Source organism: Lepisma saccharinum, chromosome 6 (genome assembly GCF_977018435.1).
Source record: "Lepisma saccharinum chromosome 6, izLepSacc3.1, whole genome shotgun sequence".
NCBI classification, from domain to species: Eukaryota; Metazoa; Arthropoda; class Insecta; order Zygentoma; family Lepismatidae; genus Lepisma; species Lepisma saccharinum.
The window spans coordinates 85,364,873-85,388,940 of record NC_139234.1 but is presented as its reverse complement, the minus strand read 5'-3'; the positions used below and the strand labels follow the sequence as shown (position 1 = coordinate 85,388,940).

General features: G+C 39.4%; 1 protein-coding gene across 1 annotated transcript; it reads right to left on the bottom strand.

Moving 5' to 3' along the window:
- Window positions 1-15,467: 15,467 nt before the first annotated feature.
- On the bottom strand, window positions 15,468-23,604 carry LOC145989485 (E3 ubiquitin-protein ligase MARCHF3-like). Its single transcript, XM_083124835.1, has 2 exons — window positions 22,996-23,604; window positions 15,468-15,597 (listed from the first exon to the last, which is right to left on the bottom strand). The coding sequence occupies exons 1-2, from the start codon at window positions 23,592-23,594 to the stop codon at window positions 15,474-15,476; spliced, it is 723 nt and encodes a 240-aa protein (XP_082980961.1). The 5' UTR covers window positions 23,595-23,604; the 3' UTR covers window positions 15,468-15,473.
- Between the last annotated feature and the right edge of the window lie 464 nt (window positions 23,605-24,068).

The window sequence follows — 24,068 nt, the reverse complement described above, 5'->3', positions numbered from 1 at the left end:
TATATAAATGCTTATCTACGTTTCTTGGATATTTCCGTTGATATTTATGCGATTTATGTCCAGCATTTCCGGATGGAGAAAGCTGACATGTAAGTTCTTAATATGTGTTAACTTATAACAGCTGAATGAAAGGAAAAGTATTTCCTAAAATCCTGCCAATCACTGAAAGATTAAAAACATTAGTAGAAGCATTACTTGAGGCATGCACAGTGGCGACGATTATGGAGTGTGGAGGGGCAGTTGCCCTCGCACTATGCTAAACCTTATCTACCAAGGGAAAGAAACTGTCCATGCCCTCCCCCCTCCCCCACCTTACCCATCAGTTTTGAAACCCAATCGCCGCCACTGAGTATGCATCGCATAAATATTTACAGTAATATCATATAATATTATATTACGTTCTTAGAACACTTCGTACTCGGTAAATAAAAAGGAAAAAAATATAAGGAAAGGGTGGGATTTGAACCTACGATGTTTCGATCTTGACGAAACAGTAAAAAAACGAAAGTGTTGTCATCTAACCAACTACTCCAGGAGATTGCTAACAGAAACCTCAGTAAAACACGTTAGTCTCAGTTGAAGCAACATTGTGCCGGAGTTTCGAACCATTTTTTGCCAAGAACCAAGGAAAAGACACACTTTACAGAATCGTTTGGTGTTGTGCAAGGTATCTTTACTAAACATTTCGCATAAAATCATCATAAATTTGCCATCTTGCATTCAAATGTGAACGCAATTCTTTCCAGGTGGATGAGAAGCTGTTCAGTGTTTCACAATGCACATACATTTTCCTATTTTCAAATTCAGAACGAAGAATCTTGAAATATTTTTAACATTCGTATTTCTACTTAACATTTTTTTGTCTACTCGTATATTTTATTACTGCTTTAGGGTATCTTTACTTTATGGAATGTGAAAGAATGAAAAAAAAATCACGAGCGTTTTCATTCAGGAAGAAGAAATGTTGCAAAGTTGGCTACTCTTAGTTGGCTCTGAAGCGCTATGCTGCCAAAATTACGAATTCCGGACTTTGAAATTTTTCAGGGCGGTCAAATAAGATGTTGCGAAGTGTACATGGGATCTGGATGTGGTAAGAGTTTGTTAGTGAACAGTTGTCCATTCATGATTCTCAAAGAAATGTTAGATCTGAAACTTGATGGCGAAGGGAAAGATTGTGAATTTGAAGAGTGGATAGAATTTTGCATTGGAAAAATTTGCAAGGACTGGACATCTATGTTTGACTATTCTGATGAAGAAATTTACCACTGTGTTTGTTCTCTTTACATTGCTTTCACAGGCCATTGACCAAATACAGGAACCATATTCAAGAATAGGTACAATGCATGTTGTAAAGTATGTTTTGAGGGCAGAAACATGTGTGATATCTGTAAATCTGTAAATTAATCCAAGGGTTATGTAATCTGCATGTTGGCTGAAGGTGATTTTGCTGATGAAGCTGATCACAAGGTTGTTGTATGAACAGGATAATTTGGTTGCATAATTGATAGGATGGTGCTGTAAAATTGGATTTGAGGGATTTATTTTCAGATTCCAGTCTCGGCACCAGCATCAATATGTTTGAGATTGTCTAGCATAGAAAATGTGCCTTGAACTGAAGCGATGTTTCTAAATAATTTGCAGTCATCAGCATACAATAAGATTGAGCATTCGGGAGAAATATATTTATGAATATCGTCTATGAAAAGAGTGAAACACAGGGGCCCTAGTGAATTTCCTTGAGGCACACCGGAAACTATGAAGAACAACCAGATATGATACCTTTTGCTTTCTATTGTGCAAGTAAGATGAGAGTAATTTAAGATAGGGTCCGTGAATGTTGAATCTGTTTGAAAGTTTATGGATGAGTTGTTTATGAGGGACAGAGTCAAACGCTTTAGAAAAATCTAAGTAAACGACATCCATGTCTTGCTTGGCACTCAGGCAGTTAACCGCGTTGGTGAGCAAACAAGCAAGGTTTGTGTCACATGAAGCATGAGGAAGAAAACCGTGTTGAGTGGGAGAGAGGAACGGAGTAGCATGCGCAAGGATACGATTGGAAATTATTTTTTCGGCTAGTAGTGCAAGTGCAGGAAGTAAGGAAATTGGACGATAAGAAGTAACGTGAGTTTTGTTTCCGTGTTTGAGTATAGGAACTATATTTGCTTGCTTCCATGCAAGACTAAACACACCCTTGGAAAAACACTTGTTAAAGATTATGCTGATGGGTTTGGATAGAATATGGGCTAATTGTTGTAGAAATATGCCAAGGATATCATTAGGAGCATTAGCTTTAGAACATGAAAGAGATTTTAATAATTCTTGAACTTCATTGCAGTTAGTTGAGATTTGAGAGAGTGTGTAAGGAATGATGGACTTGACTTCAGGCAGTGGGTAGTGGTATTATTTGTAAAGTTACTGTGAAAATACGAGTTAAAAAGTGATGTGTGCTCATTCTTTGTAGCAGACTTACCATTCCAGGAGACTTGAACGGGAATACGGTCATGTTGTTGGCATGAGTTAATTAGCATCCAGAACATTTTGGGGTTTCTATCAGCACTTTCCATCACAGTTTGAATGTAATTATTATAGTCACTTTGAATTAATTTTTTGCTGTGCTTCCTTAATTGAGTAAAAGTGTTCTGTGTATGAACATTTGGAACTTGTTTCCACAGGATCCACGCATTCTTTTTGTTTGTTCTTCAGCGTAAGTTTCGTCTCTTCACTATACCACAGTGGGAATTGGGATGTTTTTGTTTTCCTTAGGGACATGTGGCCTTTAATTATGGCTTACACACAGTCCATGAGGAAATCCACTGCTTCTTCCACTGGGAAGAGGTCCATCATTGTCCATGGTAGGAGGTTGGGAAAAAGAAAAGAGAAAGTTGCTCCCAGTTGACTCTTTTCCAGTTGCGGACTGGTCTGGAGGAGGGGAAGGGCCTGGGGGCTTTTCCAGGGACTTGGATTTTGGCATGCATGGTGGTGTGGTCTGAGGTGATGGATTGCTCACCAGGCTTGGCCTTGACCTTTGTGTATGAAGACAGCAACAGGTCGAGAGATTCTGTGCATCTTGTGGGAAAATCTACAAATTGATGAAGTCCTATCTGCATAAGGTAGCCTAAATATCGCTGGGCTGCAGACAAGTCTTTTGTGAACTGAAACTGACATGTTGATCCAAGGATAGACTGAGAGGTGCATATCACTTCCTAGCCCAGTCCATAAGATAGTGCCTATAGGATCATGGCATATTTCTTGAGGAGGTCTCCGTCTATTCCTGTTATATATCCACCTCTTTCTCAGAGTTCTGGAATAAAACATTCTCTCAGTATTTCCACTGTTTGATGCCCCACTTTCCCTTTGCATCGGTTCATCTACAGTGATGTCTAATTCCTTCTTCAGCTCAATCTGTATCTTCTACTTTCTTACTTTTTCATCAACTGTTTGTTTGCGTATCAACGTATCTGCCATTCTTTAATTTCCATGTAGTTTCATGAAATGTATCCTCGTATGTAACATGGAGAGACCAAACCGAAATGTCTAGATTTTCGTTCCTGTTAAAATCTATTATCTTCATATTTTTTGGAGTCATGCCACACTCCGTAGATCTGTTCTAAGTAAGTGCATTACACACTTTTCTGTAAGAGCCATGGTTTCCTCTTTAATCAAAGCCTGATCGGCCAGCAAAATCTTGTCATTGAAGGTCAAAGATTTTGTCAAATAGCAACTTTTCCTAGTTTCTTAAATTCATAGTGTATTTAAAGTGGCACAAGAGATGTGAAGGAAATGTGTGTGTCCTGAAATCCCTCATCCTGCCCCTTCTGCTTATACTGAGATTGTCCAGTTGTTCCATCCCAACCCCACCTAAGATGAATGAAGATCTCTGTATTGTTAAAGCAATCTCAAAATCACTGTCTCTTGCACTTGGAGAAGTGTGCATACGGTATGACCTAGCATTGGCTGAAGGAGAACTTCAGTGGCTGATTCAGTTACATTGATTGATTTGTTGTTTTAAGTCCACTTTATGCACAGATAGGCTAATTGAGACTTCATCTACAGTTAAAATGGGATCCGAACCAATGTGCAATGTGCCTCCACCGAGACCCTTGATTACAAGGTGGCGACATTACCACTATGCCGTTGTGGAGGCCCTGATTCAGTTACCTGATTTGCTTGAAGATAGCACTTCTTGGCTTTCAGAGCCTGCTTATACGAAGGATATACGTTTTCCTGCAAGTTTGACCGAGCTATCAAATATGATAAGCAATTTTTTGGAAAAAATGTGTCATGTATCCAATAACATTTTATGACTTTTTGTGAAAAGGGGTAAAACTAATTTTGGATCCTGAAACTAGAAACATTATGCTAACATAAGGTGGTTTAATCTCAACTTCATCTTGTTTCAGTTGTTTTGTTATTCTATGAGAAGGTACTAAGTAGAACTGTTGGCCAAAAATGCAGGCTCGACCAAGACTCGAACCTGGGTGTCCAGCACTCCGTGCCATTGCTCTACCACTGAGATACCGAGCCGGTCTGGCTTCCCCTGATTTTCGCTTCCACTGTTTTACCTATATGGAATCGTCTCTGCCAGTCCAACCGCAACGGGATCTGTTGCCTTTCAAACACAGTAGACGTTGACATTGCCTCTTTCCTCCCAGCGTAAAGATGTTACTTCATTAAGGTAGGCACACACAAGAGATGTACTACATACTACATACTAGCCGTCTCAGTAGCTCAGTCATAGATCAATGGCACGGAATGCCAGAGACCCGGATTTGAGTCTTGGTCGAGCCTGCATTTCTTGCTAACAGTTCTACGCAGTACATCTCCTGTGTGTGCCTAATTTAATTAAATCCATGAGAAGGTTCGAAATAAAAAAATCTGAGGCACATAGCACTAACTTGAGTTCTGGCACATTAACAATTTAACACTTGATTTAACCAGATTACAAAAGTATCTCTGTAAAATTAAAGCTTAAAAGTAACAAAAACTAAGTTTCAAACCACAGCTGGTATCCGATAAATGTTTATAAAGACAAAACTTACTATGTGCAAAACTCCTTACTGTAATAAACTAACAAAGATCACACGATCCCCACATTTCAAGAGTTGTTAGGCAACTGAAGATTATACTTATTGTGTTACAGCAGGTAGTTTTCAGTAGAATAAACTAACAAACAAACTCTCTAGCCTTCTTAAACCCGAAGGTTTATGGATGCAGAAATACAGACCTTCCATCTGCCCCTATCCTGAGCAAGATCTATCCACTCCTTTCCATCCGTACTGATTTTCTTTAGGTCCATGTCAATGTTATCCCTCCATCTACGTCTTGGCCTTCCTACAGGTCTCTTACCATCAACTTTCCCCAACAAGAATCCTATATAAAAATATAAATACGTTAGCCAGTATCAACAATTCACAACTTACGTGAGTGAGTATAATTTTATCCAAACGACGTTTCGGAGGTCAATACTTCCTCCTTCTTCAGGTCCACATTAATATCTAGACACCAAACATGGTGTCACGTAAAGAAGTGTTATATAGGAATATAGGTTGAAGGCAAGGTAAAAAACACTTATAAAAGTTTCCGGCTTTAACAAAGTAAAAGTTCCTGTGTACTTAAAAAACCCATGTTAAAAACTAAAAGGTTAAAAACAGGTCCCATGCAGCTGCCTGAGAACCCCTATGAGACATTGAGGCAAAGCGTGTGCATAACGGTCTACACGCACAGAGTTAAAGGTTACCTCCCTCCATGGGACTGGTTCCCCTCAACTCTTACCTCACCAATCCAATGAAAATTCACATTCTTCCCCTGCAGCTCTAGAAACTTTGGCGGTGACATGAAAACCCAACTTGGCATATTCTTTACTGGGTTGGGATGCCTAGTGATGGAAAATATGTGATAGCATGTCATAACTCTTTGCCTTCTGTGTGTTATCACTCCACCTCCCAGATAACCTTGATGTAAATGGAAAGTTTTGATAATTTTTAATATTTTGACATTTACTATTAGAAATGACAATTATAGTAATTCTGATCTAAATTAATAATGATGATGATAATAATTAAGATTATAATAATAACACTAATCAAAATATATGAATATTTTAATAATTTAATTGACAAGTTGGATGGTATTAAACACCATTACTGGAGTCAATTGGCTATTTGCCCATCATTAATGTTGTTATCTCTGAATTAACAACTGAAGTGCATAGTTGTGAGAATGACAGTAGTAAGTAGTCCAAGGACAGTGTAAGAGTTCATTGAGGAACGTGGGCAAGTGGTACGTACAATGCGTCTAAAGTGCGATTTACCTGAATCAATGGCGTGGAGAGCCATAGGTAGGATGGAAGCTGGACAGGCAGCGAGAGGTATCCGTAGCCCTTGGAGTATCTCAAACTGCCATTTCTCGCCTGTATATTCAGTTCCAAACAACGGAAAATGTACAACGAAGGCAAGGTCAAGGCATTCCATGAGCAACAACATCCAGAGACAATGGGTACCTCTTATTAACAACCGATTGGAATAGACGACAGCATACAATAGGACACAGATGTCATCTCAAACAGTCTGCAATCGCCTTCTTAAAATGGCCTCTATGGATATAGACTCATGGTGTGTGTTCCATCACCATACAGCTTTCAGTCCGTAGAAACTTGGCTCAGGAACATTGCAATTGGGGCCACAACGAATGGGGTTGAGCAGTGTTCTTCGATGAGTCACGATGCAGCCCCCAGCCTTGCAATTGAAGTGCCTAATCTGGAGGGAATGTGGAACACGATATAACCCTACATTTGTGCAAGAAATATTCTAAATTGGAGGTGGTGGAATGATTTTGTGGGTTGGAATAAAAAATGTGGGGCGTACGGACCTCCACATCATCCAAAATGGCACTTTGACGGCCCTTAGATATGGAGATGAGAACATCAGACCTCTTGCCATGCCATGCGCAGAAGCAATAGATGATCGTTTCCTTTTCATCAGCGATAATGCTCGTCTTCACAGAGTTCTGTTAGTGCACAACATGCCAGAGGACGAGGGAATATTGAGTATGGAGTGGCCACCATGATTACTGAACTTAAATCCCATAGAAAATGTCTGGGATGCACTTGGCCACTTGGCAGACGCATTCTAAGTAGGATGGCACCTCCCTCAACTCTTCCAGAGCTCAAATTGTCCAAAGTGAAGAGTGTCGAGGAATCTTCCAAGCTCTCAACGATCACCTCATTGAGTCCATGCCACACAGATGTGCAGCGGGTTTGGCCATTTGAGCACACAGATTGCTCTATAGTGATGCACATCATGTGAGCATTGGTTCAAGCGACTGTAGGGTCTTTCTGTTACCTGTACTAATCCATACTGTATTGTATCTGCTCTGAATGTTCTTTCAGTTGCATAAACATGGGCTGTACATGGTTTTCGTCTAGTTCTTTCTGTTCCTCTCTTGATCCAAGAAGAAGGCAGTGGATAGTAATGACAAATCAATTCTCAGAAAAAGGATATATTTGCTCGAATTATTGTGACAGCACAGAATCGGAATCTTCAAATGTGCTTTCTCTTAGAACTCTTAGAACCATTATTTTGGTCTTTAGAGACATACTTGCAGAAAAATGTTATTCCCCCTGAAGAAATATCTGGAAATTCAGCCACAGTGATTGATGGCATGACTCTTATTCAGAGAGTAAAAGAAGAGAAGTCAAACTTTGGTGAAGTCTATCTGCCTTGTCCATTGCTTTGTGGAAGGAAATACTAGTTCAAGAATCAAATATGTCTGTTTGATACGTACAATGAGAGTCTATAAAGAACACCGAAAGGATAATCATATGGGAAGAACTCGGGCATCAGTCACAGAGCATCTCATCTTCCCAGATTGTCAGAAAGTGAAGGAAATTCCTAAGTCACGTAATGAATAAAACAACTCTAATTGCATTTCTTATTAACGAATGAAGGAAACCAGTGCATTTTCTAAATCTTTTGAGTAAAACACTTCGCGAACTGTGGAGATAAATGATGGAACATCACATCTGAAGGGAGCCCCATAGTGCTCAATCTCAACAGTATAAAGAAGATATCGTAATTTTTTGGTGAATACTGCCACTGCTAATGAGGGTTATGAAGAGGTAATGAGAGACTCAGATGACACAGATGTGTGTATTGTGTGTTTGAGATTCCATGAAAGAATCATGGTTAAATTCTTTCTGAAATGTAGTACTAAAATACCCACGTGGGTTCTTGACATTAAGAAAATAGCTTCAATTCTGATTAAAAATGTTTGTCGAGATATGATAAGTCTCCATATGCAATTGCAGGAAAAGGAAAAGTAAGTGCATCCTTCCTGCCAACAGACAAACACAGGTAATATTTTCCCACCCTCGCATATCAATGGGATCTCAATGAAATAGTAATGCGTAAACTGTAGTTCTCATGCTTACTGTATGCTCCAAAATCTTCCATACATTGTGTGAATGACATGACATGTCGTCTATTCTGTGCAAAGAAGGGTGAGATAGACATTTATCAACTTGCAAGAAACATGCTTAATGTGTGATTATCAATCCACTATAAGCAAGAGATGTCTTCTGAACGATCCACGTACACCTAGACCAATTAGGCAGAGGCGAAGTGTCTGGTCATCGGGAGATGATGCGGCGATGACAAAGCAAAATAATAAAAATATTGCTTTTTAAATATTTTAGGGAAGAAAAAATAAATCAGAATATTCGCATATTTGAGCGAAATTAGTCAAGTAACATCATTAAACAGCTAGAAATACGCAAGAGATTCGCCAAGTTTAGCGCATCGAAAGGAGAGCCCAGTTCTACACCCCTCCCCCCATGCCCAACCCTCCCACTGTGTTTCCGTTGAGTGCAATGGTGTCAGGCGGGCCAGCTCATCGCAGCAGGTCTGCGAATCCAAGGTCCTTCGACCGCTTTTCCCCCGCTTTTGAAGGTCTGGTCATGAGAGACCTTTTGTTTTCAGCCTCCTTGTTTACTAACACGGCAGGGCTTCTGTGACATCAAGATGAAACTTCTCAGAATGTCCAGCACTGTAAAGCATGCAACGCTCTTGTTTTTTAAGAGAAAAAAACATATTGAAGAGCATCGCAAAGCAACTTACACAGAATACATGATGAAAGTAATGGTGCATAGAAAAAAAACATAAGTAAGCAAAAGCATAAATTTCCCTACAGTTAGTGCTAGAAAGAACTAAAAAAAAAAGCAGTTCTGGATCCATTCTATTTTCTTCATAGTATTTCTTCTTTTAATTTTTTTGGATCCTGCAGTTCAAATATCAATTTTTTTGGGGGGAAAAATGTTCTTGGTTTACAAAACACGAAGTACTTCCTGCTGTTTTGTGTTTACTATGCTTACAAATGACAAGATTGATCAAGATTTTTGTTCTCGAGGTGATAAACATACTTACTCAAACAGAACCTTTTCTCTAACATATCTTACTTTCACACCAGGGATGGCCAAAAATATCAGGATTCTGAAAAATCTAAAAATCTCGATTCAAAAATTCTACTACCCGGATTTCGGAAGCAATCCAAATTTCGGAGAGAGAAGTTTAACAATTTTTCCATTATTTTTTTTTCTTTTGTTTTTATTTTTTATTTTTTATTTTAAGAATAGATTTAGCCATCTCTACTCCACACATCAAGTACGAACACCGTTATCATCATTATCAATGTGAATGCCCCCTTCCCCATCCTGGGTTGAAAGATTGACCCTGTTGTTTGGCAAGTCTTGTGATGACTACGTAAAAATGTCACGCTTTGCCACTGCAAGTGGGAGAAGATGGACATTGAAAAACACACGATGGAGCAGAGGAGCTGGTAATGGATTGATGGAATGGCAGTCAGCATCTTAAACTCTTCTAGATCTATTAGCTTGCAACTCCATTAAAAACTGTTGCCCTGATGGTGCAGTGGTAGCGTCACCGCCTTGTATTCAAGGAGTCCCAGGTTCGATACCTGGAGGAGGCACATAGTGATTCGGATCCCACTTTAAACTGTAGGTCCAGTACCAATTAGGCTTACTGTATATAAAGAGGACTTGAAACACCAAATCAATCAACCAACCAATTCATTAGAAACTACAACCTGCGTCTTCTGTCTAAATAACATCAGGTGCCCTGACAAGTGCCAACTACCCACATGTGAAAATCAATGAGTGATGACACCTATTCAGAAGATGATGATGATAAATGTAAATAATAAAATTTTGTTTATGTTAAATTATAACTAACTAACTAACTCTCTAGCCTTCTTAAACCCGAAGGTTCATGGCTGCAGCAACACAGGCCTTCCATCTGTCCCTATCTTGAGCAAGATCTATATACTCTTTTCCATCCCTACCGATTCCCTTTAGGTCTATCTCAACGTTGTCCCTCCATCTTCGTCTTGGCCTTCCTACAGGTCTCTTACCATCAGGTTTCCCAAGAAGAATCCTGTGAACTCCTCTTTTCTCTTCCATTCATGCCACATGGCCTGCCTACCTAAGTCTTCTTGATTTAATTATTCTAATAATATCTGGACATGAATACAAATTATGTAGTTCTAAATTATGTAACCTTCTCCACTCACCTGTCTCCTCATCCCTTTTTGGTCCAAATATTTTCCTAAGGATCTTATTTTCAAATACTATCAATTTATGTTCCTCTTTCAATGTAAGGGACCAAGTTTCACACCCATATAATACTACAGGCAAAATTACTGTTTTGTATATTTTAACTTTTAGTTTCTTAGATATTAAACAAGAAGACAAAAGTTTATGAAGAGAGAAATGGCCACGGTGGCTAAGTCGGTAACGCATCTGACTACCATGCTAAAGGTCCCGGGTTCGATCCCCAGCCAGTTCAAATCTGGGAACTTTTCTAATATTGGAAGCGGCCCCAGCGCCCACCCAGTGTCGAATAACATGGGTACCTGGGGGAAACCCTGGGGGGGTAAAGGCGGTCAGGGGCATGATGCTGATCACATCACCCCCACTCACGACTGGATCAAGAAAGTGTGGGGCATTACCCCCACACCCCCTATACACCTTCATGACGTGGTGCTAAGCACAGGGGAACGCTTTTTTTTATGAAGAGAGAAGTAACATGCATTTCCTGAATTAAGCCTACTTTTTATTTCCTCTTTAATATAATTTTCATTTGTTAATATTACTCCTAAGTATTCGAATTTTTAAACTGTTTCAAACGAGTTGTTATCAATAATTAGATTTTGATTATTACTTAACACTTGGTTTCGACCTGTAAGCATATATTTAGTTTTCTCTTTGTTAAATTCCAAACCTATGCCTTTAGCAGTTTTGAAAAGTATTTTAGCATTATTCTTAATTGTATTTATATCATCCCCTAATAAGTCTACATCATCTGCATATGCTAACAACTGAGTCACACCATTTAATTTTAGTCCTTCTGTAGTTTCTTTTACCTTCCTAACATCATATTCTAAGGCAAAATTAAAGAGCAATGGAGATAATGCATCTCCTTGTTTTAACCCATCATGAATTGTAAATTTGTCAGACACATTAATACCCACACGAATTTTACTTTCTGTTTCACTGGTGCATACTTTTATCATACTAACAAGCTTCTTATTATATAACATATATATGCATATTTATGATTTTTGAAAATTGTAAGTCAAACTTATGCATTTAATATGTCAGTATATAAGCAATATAATAAAGTTTTATTATTATTATAAGGATTAAACTAATATTATTACACGTAATAATTATAATTATTATAAAATAATATCGAATTTAATAAGTCTGATGAAATTACATTTATTTATTCAAATATTGTGATCAATTTATATGCTTTTTATAAAAAATATGAAAAACCATTTTTTTTCAGCTATGGTTACTAATTCAAAAATATTATATAAATAGCAAAGAGTTATGGGATGCTATCACACATTTTCCAGTTCCAGGCATCCACACCTTGAAAAAAAAATCATATGAGAACCCCCCCCCCCCCCGAGTGGTACCGATCGCTTAAATTTGAGGTTCTGGCTCACGGATTAATTGTAGTTTTCTGAAGGTTTAAAATGTTCAAGGAAATCAATCGACCTGCCAACTGTGAAGTCTGGTCTGTGATTTGTTTTCTCAACGCAAGAAATGTAAAATCGGTAGACATCCACCATCAACTGTCTGAGGTCTATGGAGAGAGTGCAATGAGTGAAAGTATGGTGAGGAAATGGGTCCGGATGTTTAAAGAAGGTCGCGAGATAGTTCACGATGAACCAAGGAGCGGTCAGCCATCTGTTGTGACCGAGGATTTGGTGTGTGCGGTCGATGCAGAAATTCGTGAAAACAGACGCTTCACAATATAATCGCTTTCAATGGAATTTGATCATCTGCCCTACATCCCTGACTTGGCACCAAGTGACTACCATCTCTTTCTTCATTGGAAGAAGTTTCTTGCTGGTCAGCATTTCGACGAGTATGACGACGTGGAAACAGCAGTGCATGGATGGCTTTCATCACAGGCGTGAACATTCTATTATGATGGGATACAAAAAGTAGTGCCACGCTACAACAAAAGCTTGAACAATGGTGAAACTACGTAGAAAAGTAGTTTATGGTCTGTAGAATACAATGCAAATAAAAAAAGGTACGAAACTATTTTTTTTATTTTTTACACCCTTTCAGTATTTACTTCCGAATATTAAATATTAAATTATATTTTTATAACTTTTCATGAAATACAACTCTGCCAAGGTCTCGTGGCTGTTTTCCATACACCTGTGTACCACTTACAACTTAGAAATGCAAGCATGTACCAGAGTTTTGTTGAAGAATAGTGAACAACACAATGAAATAAAGGAAAGTAGACAAACAGTAATGAACGATATTAAAAAAAGGAATCAAATCCATATTCCCATTCCATTTTGACTCAAATTTCTGCAACATTAGTGCAGGAGTCACAGCTGATCCTGGAGTTAATGTTGATGAATTGCACTACATCAGTATGAACATCATCTTCAAAATGACTAGGAAAGATATATTCAAATATTTTGCGAAAAGGTTACACAAAGTGAAAACGATAGGATTTTCTACTGTTGCTGCTATTGTGAGCCCTATCAAATATGATATACAAGTAGATGCAGCACTCCTCTTTCAGAGAATGATGACTGATGCCACTGGCAATGGCATGAATTTGGATGATGTCATGTGTTATGAACTTTGTGTGTACCATCTTGCTTCATTTGAATCACAAAGTATGTTAAGGAAAGCTGACAACATCCAGTTAGGTCTGCAATGTTCAAATACAGGAACAAGTTACAAATAGAAGAAGCTGAAGAAATTCAGTGTACAAGCCAGCGCATTTTGGATGGTGGATCTCTCCTGTGGATCTCTCCTACAGAGAGGTCACAAAGTGGGCATACCCCCCTCTATTTTCGACACTAAGATGGTTATGGTTGAATGCTTGATATGTACACATACCTGATGGTTTAAGAGTCCAGAACATTGTTATGGAGACAGTCATTTTCATAGCACAGCCAAATTCTGCTGTGCCCGTGGTCACTGCAATTGTTACATAATTGTCATGTTCAGTGAGACTGTTTGGTGTATACACATGGTCACACACTACGGTCTCCAATGACATTATAAAGACTGGTAGGTGGTTGCATACGAGAAATCAATCAATAACATGGATGTGACATGCATTCGAATTGAAAATGCATTTTACCATTAGATATAATATGGTCACAACTTTTGGGAATCAGTAAATTGGATTGTGTTTATCATTGTTCTCTTTCAGTTCTCTCTTTCTTATCCAGATCCATTGTCAGAGGGAAATGCCTATCTTGAAGGACTATTTACCACTTTGTAATCTATATTCCGCAATCATGTACAGTCACGGACACTTCTGGGTTGTAATAGTCCCATTGAAAGTCAATGGATTTGTTACAACCCAGATGTGTCCGTGACTGTACATGGGAAAACATAATACTTTGGGAGAATCCATATGTACACCAGTGGCGTATTCTCCCATGTTATCTGGTTTATAGAAAGTAAACGAACTTTTTCATATACATAGAAATTGATGAAAAATTTGAAGTCATCAGGCATCTGTTTTTTGTTTTACTTGATTGCCTGCATTGGAACCTTATTTCTGTTATATCTAATTAATATACCTAGGTACAACATATACAATAAAGAAGAACTGTTGTGACAAACCAGGTCAAATTTTCAGAATACACCACTGGTGTGCACCGTACTTAGTTTGAGTAGGTGAACTTACATACGTTCCTTATAGTTGCTTAAATTCTTCCATGGCAAGTATTGTGGATAGATCCATATTGCTTATGGATATGTTAATTCAATTCATAGGTGAATGATTTGAATACAAAGATGTAGAGAGGAAATTTGAAAATTACTTTCTATTCATCTTTATGAAAAAATGAATTATGTTCTCTGAAAAAAAAGGACATTCCAACTTAATTAATATTTTGTTTAGAGTGAGCAGTCCTGGCTTAGATTCCTGGGGAGCTACATGAAAAGGAGAAATTGTGGATTCCGTTCTTGAAAGCCAGAAAACAGTAGTGATGGGGCTCAATGTGCTGACTATGCATTACACAAAGAAAAGTTGCTTGGCAGGGCTTGGCACTCAATGTGCTGTTGCGCCATAGGATTTTATTTTCTCCTTAACACTAGAACGGCGAAGGATTTCATACCCCTAGAGCAGCGGAAAGGGGCCATTTTGACTCCTCATAAGAAGTGCATTTAAAAATTCTAATTATTTTAGAATGGGAACAAATTTTTAATTTATATTATTTTCTGTGCTTTATGTATTATAATCAAAGTGTTTAGGTGGTTTGAGATACATTTTGATTACAAATAAAAATTATAATAAACAACAACTGAACACTCCAGAATATGCACCATTTCACCATGAGAAACTGCTACTTGATGTGACATGTTCCTTCCCGGTCAAAGAACAGTACCTGCATGATGACATGTAAACTGTGACAAGTGGGAACATGCTAAGACAGGATGAGATAGGAACCACAACCTAATGCTGATATTGCAGCATGCGTAAATTTTACAGGGGTCAAATTGACCCCTTCCCACTGTTCTAGGGGTATAACATGAAATTTCACAGAAAGAAATTATATTTTGTAGATTTCAATATACCATCTTAAAAAGAACAAAGAAAAGTCACAAAATTTTGAGGAAAAAATAAGAAAAACGGAATAGTCATTAAAGAAACGGTGAAGATAGGGGTCGTTTTGACCCCTCCCACCATTCTAGTGTTATAAATGATTATATCTATGGTTAATAACCTTCTATGTTATTCCATTAAACTTTACCTGTTAACCATCCTTAAATTCCTTATTTTTAAGCTGTGATTTTTTAAAAATCTTAGCAGCGTTTATCTGGAGTCTTTTATTACTAGCAAAGAACAAACATTTTTATTTGTTTTTGTAGCCAACAAAACTTTTATTTTGTAAAACCACATCTACACTGGAGGGCTCTCTCCATCAGCTTCCTTAATTGGCTTAAGCTCTGAATTTAGTGATGTACTAACAATTTGAACAATGTAGTTTTTCTGCCACCAGTTGTACCAAAGACGGGAATGGTACCTGTCAAATAAAAACAGAATGGTAAAGCCAACAAGCAATTGATGATTGAATAGGATTCTTATGCATAGCTCAAAGAACTACTGACTTTGTGCTTTCTCTTGAAAATGAAAGCTCTTTTTAAGTCCACTTTATATACTCAGATGGGCTGATTTAGACTGAACCTACAGTTTCAAGTATAAGGTGAACCACTGGGCAATGTATCACCAACTGGGCCCTATCAAGGAGAAAAATTGAAACATGAATCTGTACAGTGAATGTGCTTTTCGAGAAGGTATTGTATTCTCCTTGTTATCATGCTTACTGGAGATAAACCAACTTATATATTTTGTACATTTTCCTTCAATATAATGGTAATTGCTCATTACGTATTATGCAAACTATTAAAAGGAGCTTCTAAATCAGAATTTAAGTCAATTATTTAAAGAACTTCTGACGACCTGGTTTCCTCCCTCATTGTATGTGGTGAGCTGAAGTGAACCAAAGCTAGTGGTGAAAGTAAAGTTGGCAAGTGAAAGTCACCTGCTAGAAAGTTCCAAACAACTTTCTAAATAGTCTGGAGGGAGTAATGTTTGTGTATATATAATACCCTGTTTTTGTATCTTGTTGCTTTTGTACTTGATACAGAGTCTGAAGAAGACTTGCTAGAAGGTTGAAACGTTACGTTTAGTTTATGTTTTTAATAAAATAAATTACTGCCTTGGTCAGCATTTTTAGTTTTTCAAAGCTAGTGGCTCTCCAAAAGCACATGCCCTGCAGGGTCTGTTCCACCACTAAAATAACTGCCTGTTGCTTCCGATTTCTGTACCGTGCTTGGCAGAGGCAGTGTTACTACATGATGGGATGTACAATAAATATATATAATAAATAAGAAAAGTGGCAGCGATTGGGTCCCAAAACTTGGGGGGAGGGGGGGCAGTTTAATTTCTCTTGGTACATAAGGTTTAGCATAGTGCAAGGGCAAAATTGTCAAAAAGTAGTCAACTGCCCCCTATGCTCCCCCTAATCGCTGCCACTGAATAAGAATTCTTGCAGTAAACCATGTCAAATTTTCAGAATACGTCACTGAATCACAAGTGACTTTAGGAGTTTTATTTCTGTTTTTATTTTTTATTTTTTTCTATTTTTGATATCTGCTATGTTGGGGGAAATTTTGAACAATGGGTGCAGGGGTGCCAACAGGGGGTTTTCATGACGCGCCTGCATCATGGGAATTTTTGGGGAGGACAAAAGTTTATACCAATTCAATATATCTTCACACATAAATGGGGGGGGATCGTATCGTTTGATTGACTTGTTATTGATTTTTAATTTTGGTTATTATGTGTAGTTTTTCTACCTACCTGTGGGTGATCGTGGTGCTAGGGTTGAAATGAAACACCACCTCTTATGCCTTTAGAATCGGTTTGGGTGGAGGGGGAGGGCGTGGTATTCGCATTAATACAAGGTTAGTTGAGCAACAAACTGTGCAGAATAAGGTTGACTCACAATGGCAGTGAGCCTAAAGTATCTAAAGTAAACATATATTGCTTAAATATGCTGTATTATACAGTGATGCAACCACAGGGGTGGCAGGGGATCATTGCCCCCCCCCCAACATTGGAAGTCAATTCTAGGAGGGCAAGGGGGGACAAACATTGACGGCCAAGGGCACCTGCAGGGGGGTCACAGAGGAGCAATTACCCCCTTCGATTTCAAATTTTATGCAAATAAAAATACATTTTGTAAAATTTTCTTGCTTGCTTTGCTCGCATTATCTGCATCTCTCGTTTCCGTCAAGTTCAGAGCTGTAGCTAGGGGCGGCGGGAGTTGGCGATGGGTGCCAAATGATCTAAAGAAAAAAGTTGTAAAAGAGAGAATGCCATGGCGTCCAGTGAAATTATTTGCGCCCTATTAAATCAATATTGTTTTCAATTAAAAATTTTCTTGCTTGCTTTGCTCACATTCTACTTGTTTTCTGTAATGTAATGGATTTAAATAATATGTGTTCTATTATGTATATTTGTATTGAATAAGCTTTCAATACGTACACAATTTAGTGTTAGCTTGTTGCATATGTAGTATTTTCTTATTTGTTATTGAAATCTGTCAATTTCCCTTCCTCCAACTCCATGGTGATTTTTCAAAGCTCTAAACAAAGCACAATGTCTGGTGCCACTGTTACCTGTACAACCCAAAGTGGTCTGATCTGTGTGGTCTTGCTCACTTTCGCATCACCTTGGTGCTCTGTGGCATTCACGCCTTGCAAACTAACATTTCAGCATTGAAGTTTGCATTATTTTCAGCATATAAGATGATCCTCACAGAAAGAATTGCAGAGTTTCACTGTGGAAAACATGAAAAACGATTGTTGCCTAACTATACAGCGAAGAGTGGATTTCAATAGCAAATTTCCAATGGTAAGTTCTGCCATCGCCATAGGGTGAGGTAACACACATAATGTTGTGCAAGATAGTACGTATTTCAGGATATACAAGGGTCGTTCAAGGTTGACCGGGATTTTTGTACGTAAAAAATCGATGAATAGCCGGATCATGATGAAACGTGCGGGTGACGTAATGTATTCCTTCGCGAATAACTAGCGCCCGGCATGACGTATTTCGTGCATGCGCAGCAGTTGCAGCGAACATGGCGGCAAGCAGTGTGTCTGTGGCTGTGGAGCAGCGGTGTGTAATCAAATTTCTCGTGAAGGAGAAAGTGAAACCAGCTGAGATTTTCAGACGATTGCAAGCACAGTATGGTGAACAAACGATGTCGCGGACAAGAGTGTACGAATGGTGTGAGCAGTTTCGCCAAGGACGGAAGCTGGTGACAAATGAAGCGCATGGACACATTCGCCCGATTGCAGTCACACCAGTGAATATCGCACGTGTTGAGCAAATGATTCTTGAGAACCGGCGAGTAACAGTGCGGGATATTGCTGCCGAGGTGAATATCAGTGTCGGGAGTGTTGAGACAATCATTCACGACCACTTACGCTTCCGCAAAATCTGTGCAAGGTGGGTTCCCCGCCAGCTGACATTCGATCAGAAGTGGACACGCAGGATGGTCTGTGAACAGCTTCTGAATCGGTTTCGAGCATAAGGTGATGAATTGTTGCAATCCATCATCACGTGTGATGAAACATGGTTTCACAATTCAACCCCAGACACCAAAAGACGCAGCATGGACTGGCGGCATAAAGGTTCCTCGCCCCCCAAGAAAAGCAAAACGCAGCCGTCCGCTGGAAAGATCATGGCAAGTGTCTTCTGGGACATGAAGGGCGTTATCCATGTGGATTTTCTGGACAGAGGGAACACGATTAATGCCCAGTATTACTCCACATTGTTGAGTGGTTCTGTACGAAAGTCCATTCGCAAGAAAAGACCTGGGATGTTGTCTGGAAATGTCATTCTTCTCCATGACAATGCCCGCCTTCACACGGTCAATGTGACAACAACAACTCTGGCCGACATGTGCTGGGAACTTCTGCCCCATCCCCCCTACAGTCCGGATTTAGCTCCCAGTGATTATCATTTGTTTGCACCCCTTAAAGACCATCTGGGAGGGAAGAAATTCACGACAGACGAAGCACTGCGGAGTGATGTCCTCCAATGGCTACGACAACAACCAAGTTCTTTCTACGCCAAAGGAATTCGGGAGCTGCCAGAACGATGGCAACGGTGCCTCGGCGCGCACGGAGAATACTTTGAAAAACTGACATAGTTTGGTGTTTCTTCTGCTACCTATTTCCTCTGCAAAAATAAAAGTCCCGATCAACCTTGAACGACCCTTGTATGTCCCTTCTTTCATTGCCCATGAGTATACCTAATCAACATTTTTCAAGAATTCGAACTATTTTAACTTATTTTTAACCTACTTGAGGATTTTTCGAGCCTAACTTATGATTTTTAGGACCTATTTAAGGATTCTTAGAACCTATTTTAGGTTTTTTCGAACCTGTTATAGGATTTTTAGAGCCTATTTTAGGAACCTAAAACCACACTTTTTAGAACCTAAAAATCCGAGGTCTAATCATGACTATTAACCCTCGGATGCATGTGTGGGGTCATTTTGACCCCACTGTCTGTTTATTTCCTGGTATTATAATAAAATCTAAATAAAAAATTCTGATTTTCTGTGATATCTTACCATGCTACTTCAGCTATAGGAACATGTATAAATAAATTTCTTACAATTTATTTTAAATTATATTTTAAACGTTTTTTTAACAATACCCCTCCTTTCCATGTGTGGGGTCATTTTGACCCCATCCTGCAAACAGTATGAAAACATTCATAAAGGGAAATTGATTCTACATATTATGTTCAATTATGCCCAAACTAAACGCAATCATTTCAAGGACAACCACCCACCCTGCCATAACGCACTGCAAACGCAAAGTGCGCCTTTGGAGTAAATCGTTTCGAAGAAATCAGAAGACTGCTCTGATCTGATGACGAACATACTGGAGCTGCACGTCTGGAGACTGATCACATGGCTGCATTTTGATATATCTGGACACTTTTTATCAAAAACTGTCGCAGAATCATGGTACCCGGCACCTTTCTTACGATTGATAAACAGTTAGTGCCTTTCAATGGGAGATGCAAGTTCGTGCAATACATGCCAAGTAAGCCGGCCAAATACGAAATCAAGATCTTCTGGTTGTGCGACGCCAAAGACGGTCTAGTCTGCTTGGGACGACAGCCAGGAGAGCCAGTTCAAAAGAACCTCGCTAGCAGCGTCGTGAAGAAACTGTGCTACACACTGCGGAACTCTGGAAGAAATATCACAACTGACTAATTTTTCACAAGTCATGACCTGGCTAACGATCTCCTGTTACAAAATGTAACCATTGTTGGAACAGTAAAGAAAAATAAACGTGAAATCCCACCTGCACTTACCAATATCAAGACAAGAGAGCCATGCACATCACAATTTGGCTTCCATGAGAATGAGACCCTGGTAAGGTATGTGCCGAAGAAAAACAAGAAATTCATTCTACTCAGCACCATGCATCATGACATACACATTGATGATGATGATTCTAAGAAGAAGCCAGAAATCATAAAGTTTTACAACCAAACAAAGAGTGGAGTGGACGCCATGGACAAACTTGTTCAAACATACACCTGCAGAAGACTGACACGTCGATAGCCAATGGCCTTCTTCTATAATGTAATCAATGTAGGCGTTCTCAATGCATACACATGCTACTTGTCACAGCATTCTGATTACCATTCAGGTGTTAGTCACAGACGCCGTATGTTCCTTATCGAGTTGGCGAATGAGTTGATTCTTCCTCACATGCGATGGAGGTTCCAAAGCTTCAACCTGAAGAAACCAGTAACCGAGGCAATGAAACTTTGCGGCGTAGTAAGGCAGGCACAGAGACTGGAGGATAGATCTTCAAAGGAAAGGGTAAGATGCCAGCTCTGCACAAGACAAGATGACAGGAAGATGACGGAACGTTGCAGAAGATGTGGGAAACCTGTGTGTAAGGTCCAGAGCAGTGTGATTGTGGTGTGCTCAGAATGTGAGTGAGGTGCATTTAATTGCCATGAGAGGCCGGCACATTCTTCTTTTTATTCCTTTTTTATTATTTTTTTATTTTTATTTTTTAAAATTTATTTGTTCTAGATAAAATAATATTTAGTGCTGTATTGTGTTATATCTAAAATACTGTTTCTCAGGTCAACTGAAGTTCTGATGATTGCGAGCGAAGTGTAACTACCATTAATATGTAGAACAGTGAATTGTCAATACATTGTTACTTTTTGGGGGGGCTTAAATAATAATAATAAAAGGGTAATTGTTTCCTATGTTATATTCAGAGAAATTATTGATCAATAAACCATATTAGCTGAACTATTTACTCTGTCGTACTTATTTCAATGCATAATTGCATTGGGGTCAAATTGACCCCACATATGTAAAGTTGTAAAAAAAAAAAGTGACATGCATCCGAGGGTTAAAAAATAAAAGAAGCAATTCTTGGCTAAGTTGCGGCTATTGGTGAGGACCTATAGATGCGCATGTACGACAACTTCCAGACACTCTTGCAACAGCACTGATGTAAACGGAGGTCACCTGAATGGTGTAGTTTTCAAAGAAATAAGCTTCTTATCTGTAAATAATAAATTGCATACTCAGATGTATTTTAGAGGTTTCACGTATTTTTCTCTGTTTCCATATATTATCTATGACCTTTTGAATTGTGTCAGTTGGCTCCGCGCCACCCTATAGCTCTGGGAGTATAAGTTAGTGCTTGAGGTGGAAAATGTTAGCTGAGGGGTGTTTAGACGAGCCTTGGGTTAGCTGGGGATGCTCGTATGGATTAGCATGGTGACAATGAGATAGCTGGGGGATACTTGGTAAAAATATTGCTAGCTGGGGGATACCATCCTCCGCATCCCCCTCACTTCGAGCACTGTTGTAAGTGTAAACTTAGAACCAAAATGGCCATAAATTAAGCCTTTGTGTAAAAATAATAATAATAATAATAATAATAATAGGGCGCTGTTGAGGAAATGTTGGGTGTGTGTGGATAAATCACTATTCTAATCTATCACCAGGGTGTCTACCAGTGAAGAAAGTCATGAAAGTCAAGAAAGAGGCGAGAAATCAACAAGTAGGTCAAGAAGTAAAGAAAAAGTCAAGAAATTATACTTGTGGTCAAGAATTTTCGCTTTCACAATGATTGATTTAGTTTATTTTACATTGCTTTTCTGCCCGTTTTGTCTAATGCGAAGACAAGGATGAATGTAAGCAACATAAGATGGATGAAGTCACAAATATATAGGGACGGCAATGTGAGCCCTATAGAGGATTATACTGGCTGTGAGTCCAGACACCGAAGCCTCAGTAGTATGCAAAATAGAGTCCACGGTGTACTACATGAAAGGGGCCATTATGCATTAAAAGATAAAGCAAATCTAATTCTCTTGTTAAAGTGCGGCTTCAGTTTTGATCTTAACCAGCCTTTCTATAGCACTACCTAGGGGTTTTTCATTACATAAAAAATATTTATTTTTCTTAATTGCCAATTTCTAATTTACCTAAGTGGGGGTCGAATAAATAAAGGTTAAGGAAAATGAAAAAGGTCAAGAAAAAGATGAATTGAAGGCTAAAATTGATAAACGCTGTAAGTGCCACAATAGAATTCAAACACCGTTTTCCACATTAAACTGTGAAATGTGCCATGCTTTATAATGTGGTAAACGTGAAAAGTTACTGGTAGCCCTCTAAGTAGGCGTGTAAAGAGGTCACTAGTGTGAACGTTCTTACGGGCTGATGTGCGGAACGATGCGATTTTCCAACACTTTCACTTTCGGCACTTACACGTTTACCACTTTTAATCCTCAATTGTGGATTTGTTATTTTGTTAGACACCCTTATCACGTCATTTGAGAAGCTTACCTGAAGACAACGTAGACCCAGAGGTAGTAGAAGATGACGACGAGGGCGACCAACGAGAAGAGGCCAGCAGTCGTCCACTTGGCCGGCGGCCACGAAGAAGAATCTTCCCTGTAGTAGTAGTCGGCTGTCTGGATGGAGAAGTAGATCCCGACGAAGATGACGGGAGTGAGCACGCAGCAGGATATGCAGTCGCTGCGGAACACGCGGGCGCCCTCGGACACCTGGATGGAAGGCCGCGTGGCCCACATGGCCATGGCCGCCAGGGCGGAGTAGCGCGGGACCCTCACCGTCTTGAAGACGTGGCCGCAGACCTCGCACGTGTTGCTGTTGGACTCCGCCAGCCAGCGCTCCAGGCAGCTCACGTGGACGTTTCCCATGGTGCCCCTGCACTTGCACGCCGAGACCAGCTTCTCTTTGGAGCTCGAGTCCTGGCAGATCCGGCAGACTGGTCCATCCGAGACGATGCTGTGTCCGCTTCTCGAATCGCGTCTCCCCGGAGTTGGCGGCTGACGCGAGATGGAAGTGACGCTGGCGACAGAAACGTAATCGCAGCTGCCGCTGTCGACGATCGCTGTGTGGAAACTTTGAACCGACTCCATGGAACGTGCGTGTTCCTATGGAGTCCCTGCTGGTGGTAATTACTAACAACTGTCTTTGTTATCTAACAATACTCTTCCCATTCCATTATTGAAATAAGCCGAGTTAACTCAAGCGGATGTCACCGTAGCAACCGAGCGCTTCGAGTTCTGTCGGTGGCGCTGCTTCTTGAGGTAGCTTTCAGGCATGGCCGTAGGCAGGAAAAAATTACGGGGGGGGGGGGGTTCATTCATAATTGTTCCCATGGGCGTCACCAGAAATTTGAATAATAGAAATAATAACAATAATTGTACAATAATAATTAAAATTTCATAATAATAAAACAATTTTATTCCATAATAATAATAATAATTATATTATTGTTATATCCTTGAGGGGCTTACTCAATCCAACAGATGAGTGAATATCCAGCAGTGATCAGAACGCTACATTTTAAAAGTAGCTTCGCTACAGCTACAGCTACTCTTCCAAAATGT

Excerpts from the sequence above, each read along its gene's own strand:
- LOC145989485 (XM_083124835.1), bottom strand. The coding sequence starts at position 23,594 with ATGGAGTCGGTTCAAAGTTTCCACACAGCGATCGTCGACAGCGGCAGC. Across the intron at positions 15,598-22,995 it reads TGGGTCTACGTTGTCTTCAG|GTACCATTCCCGTCTTTGGT; the intron begins GTAAGCTTCTCA and ends TTTATTTGACAG.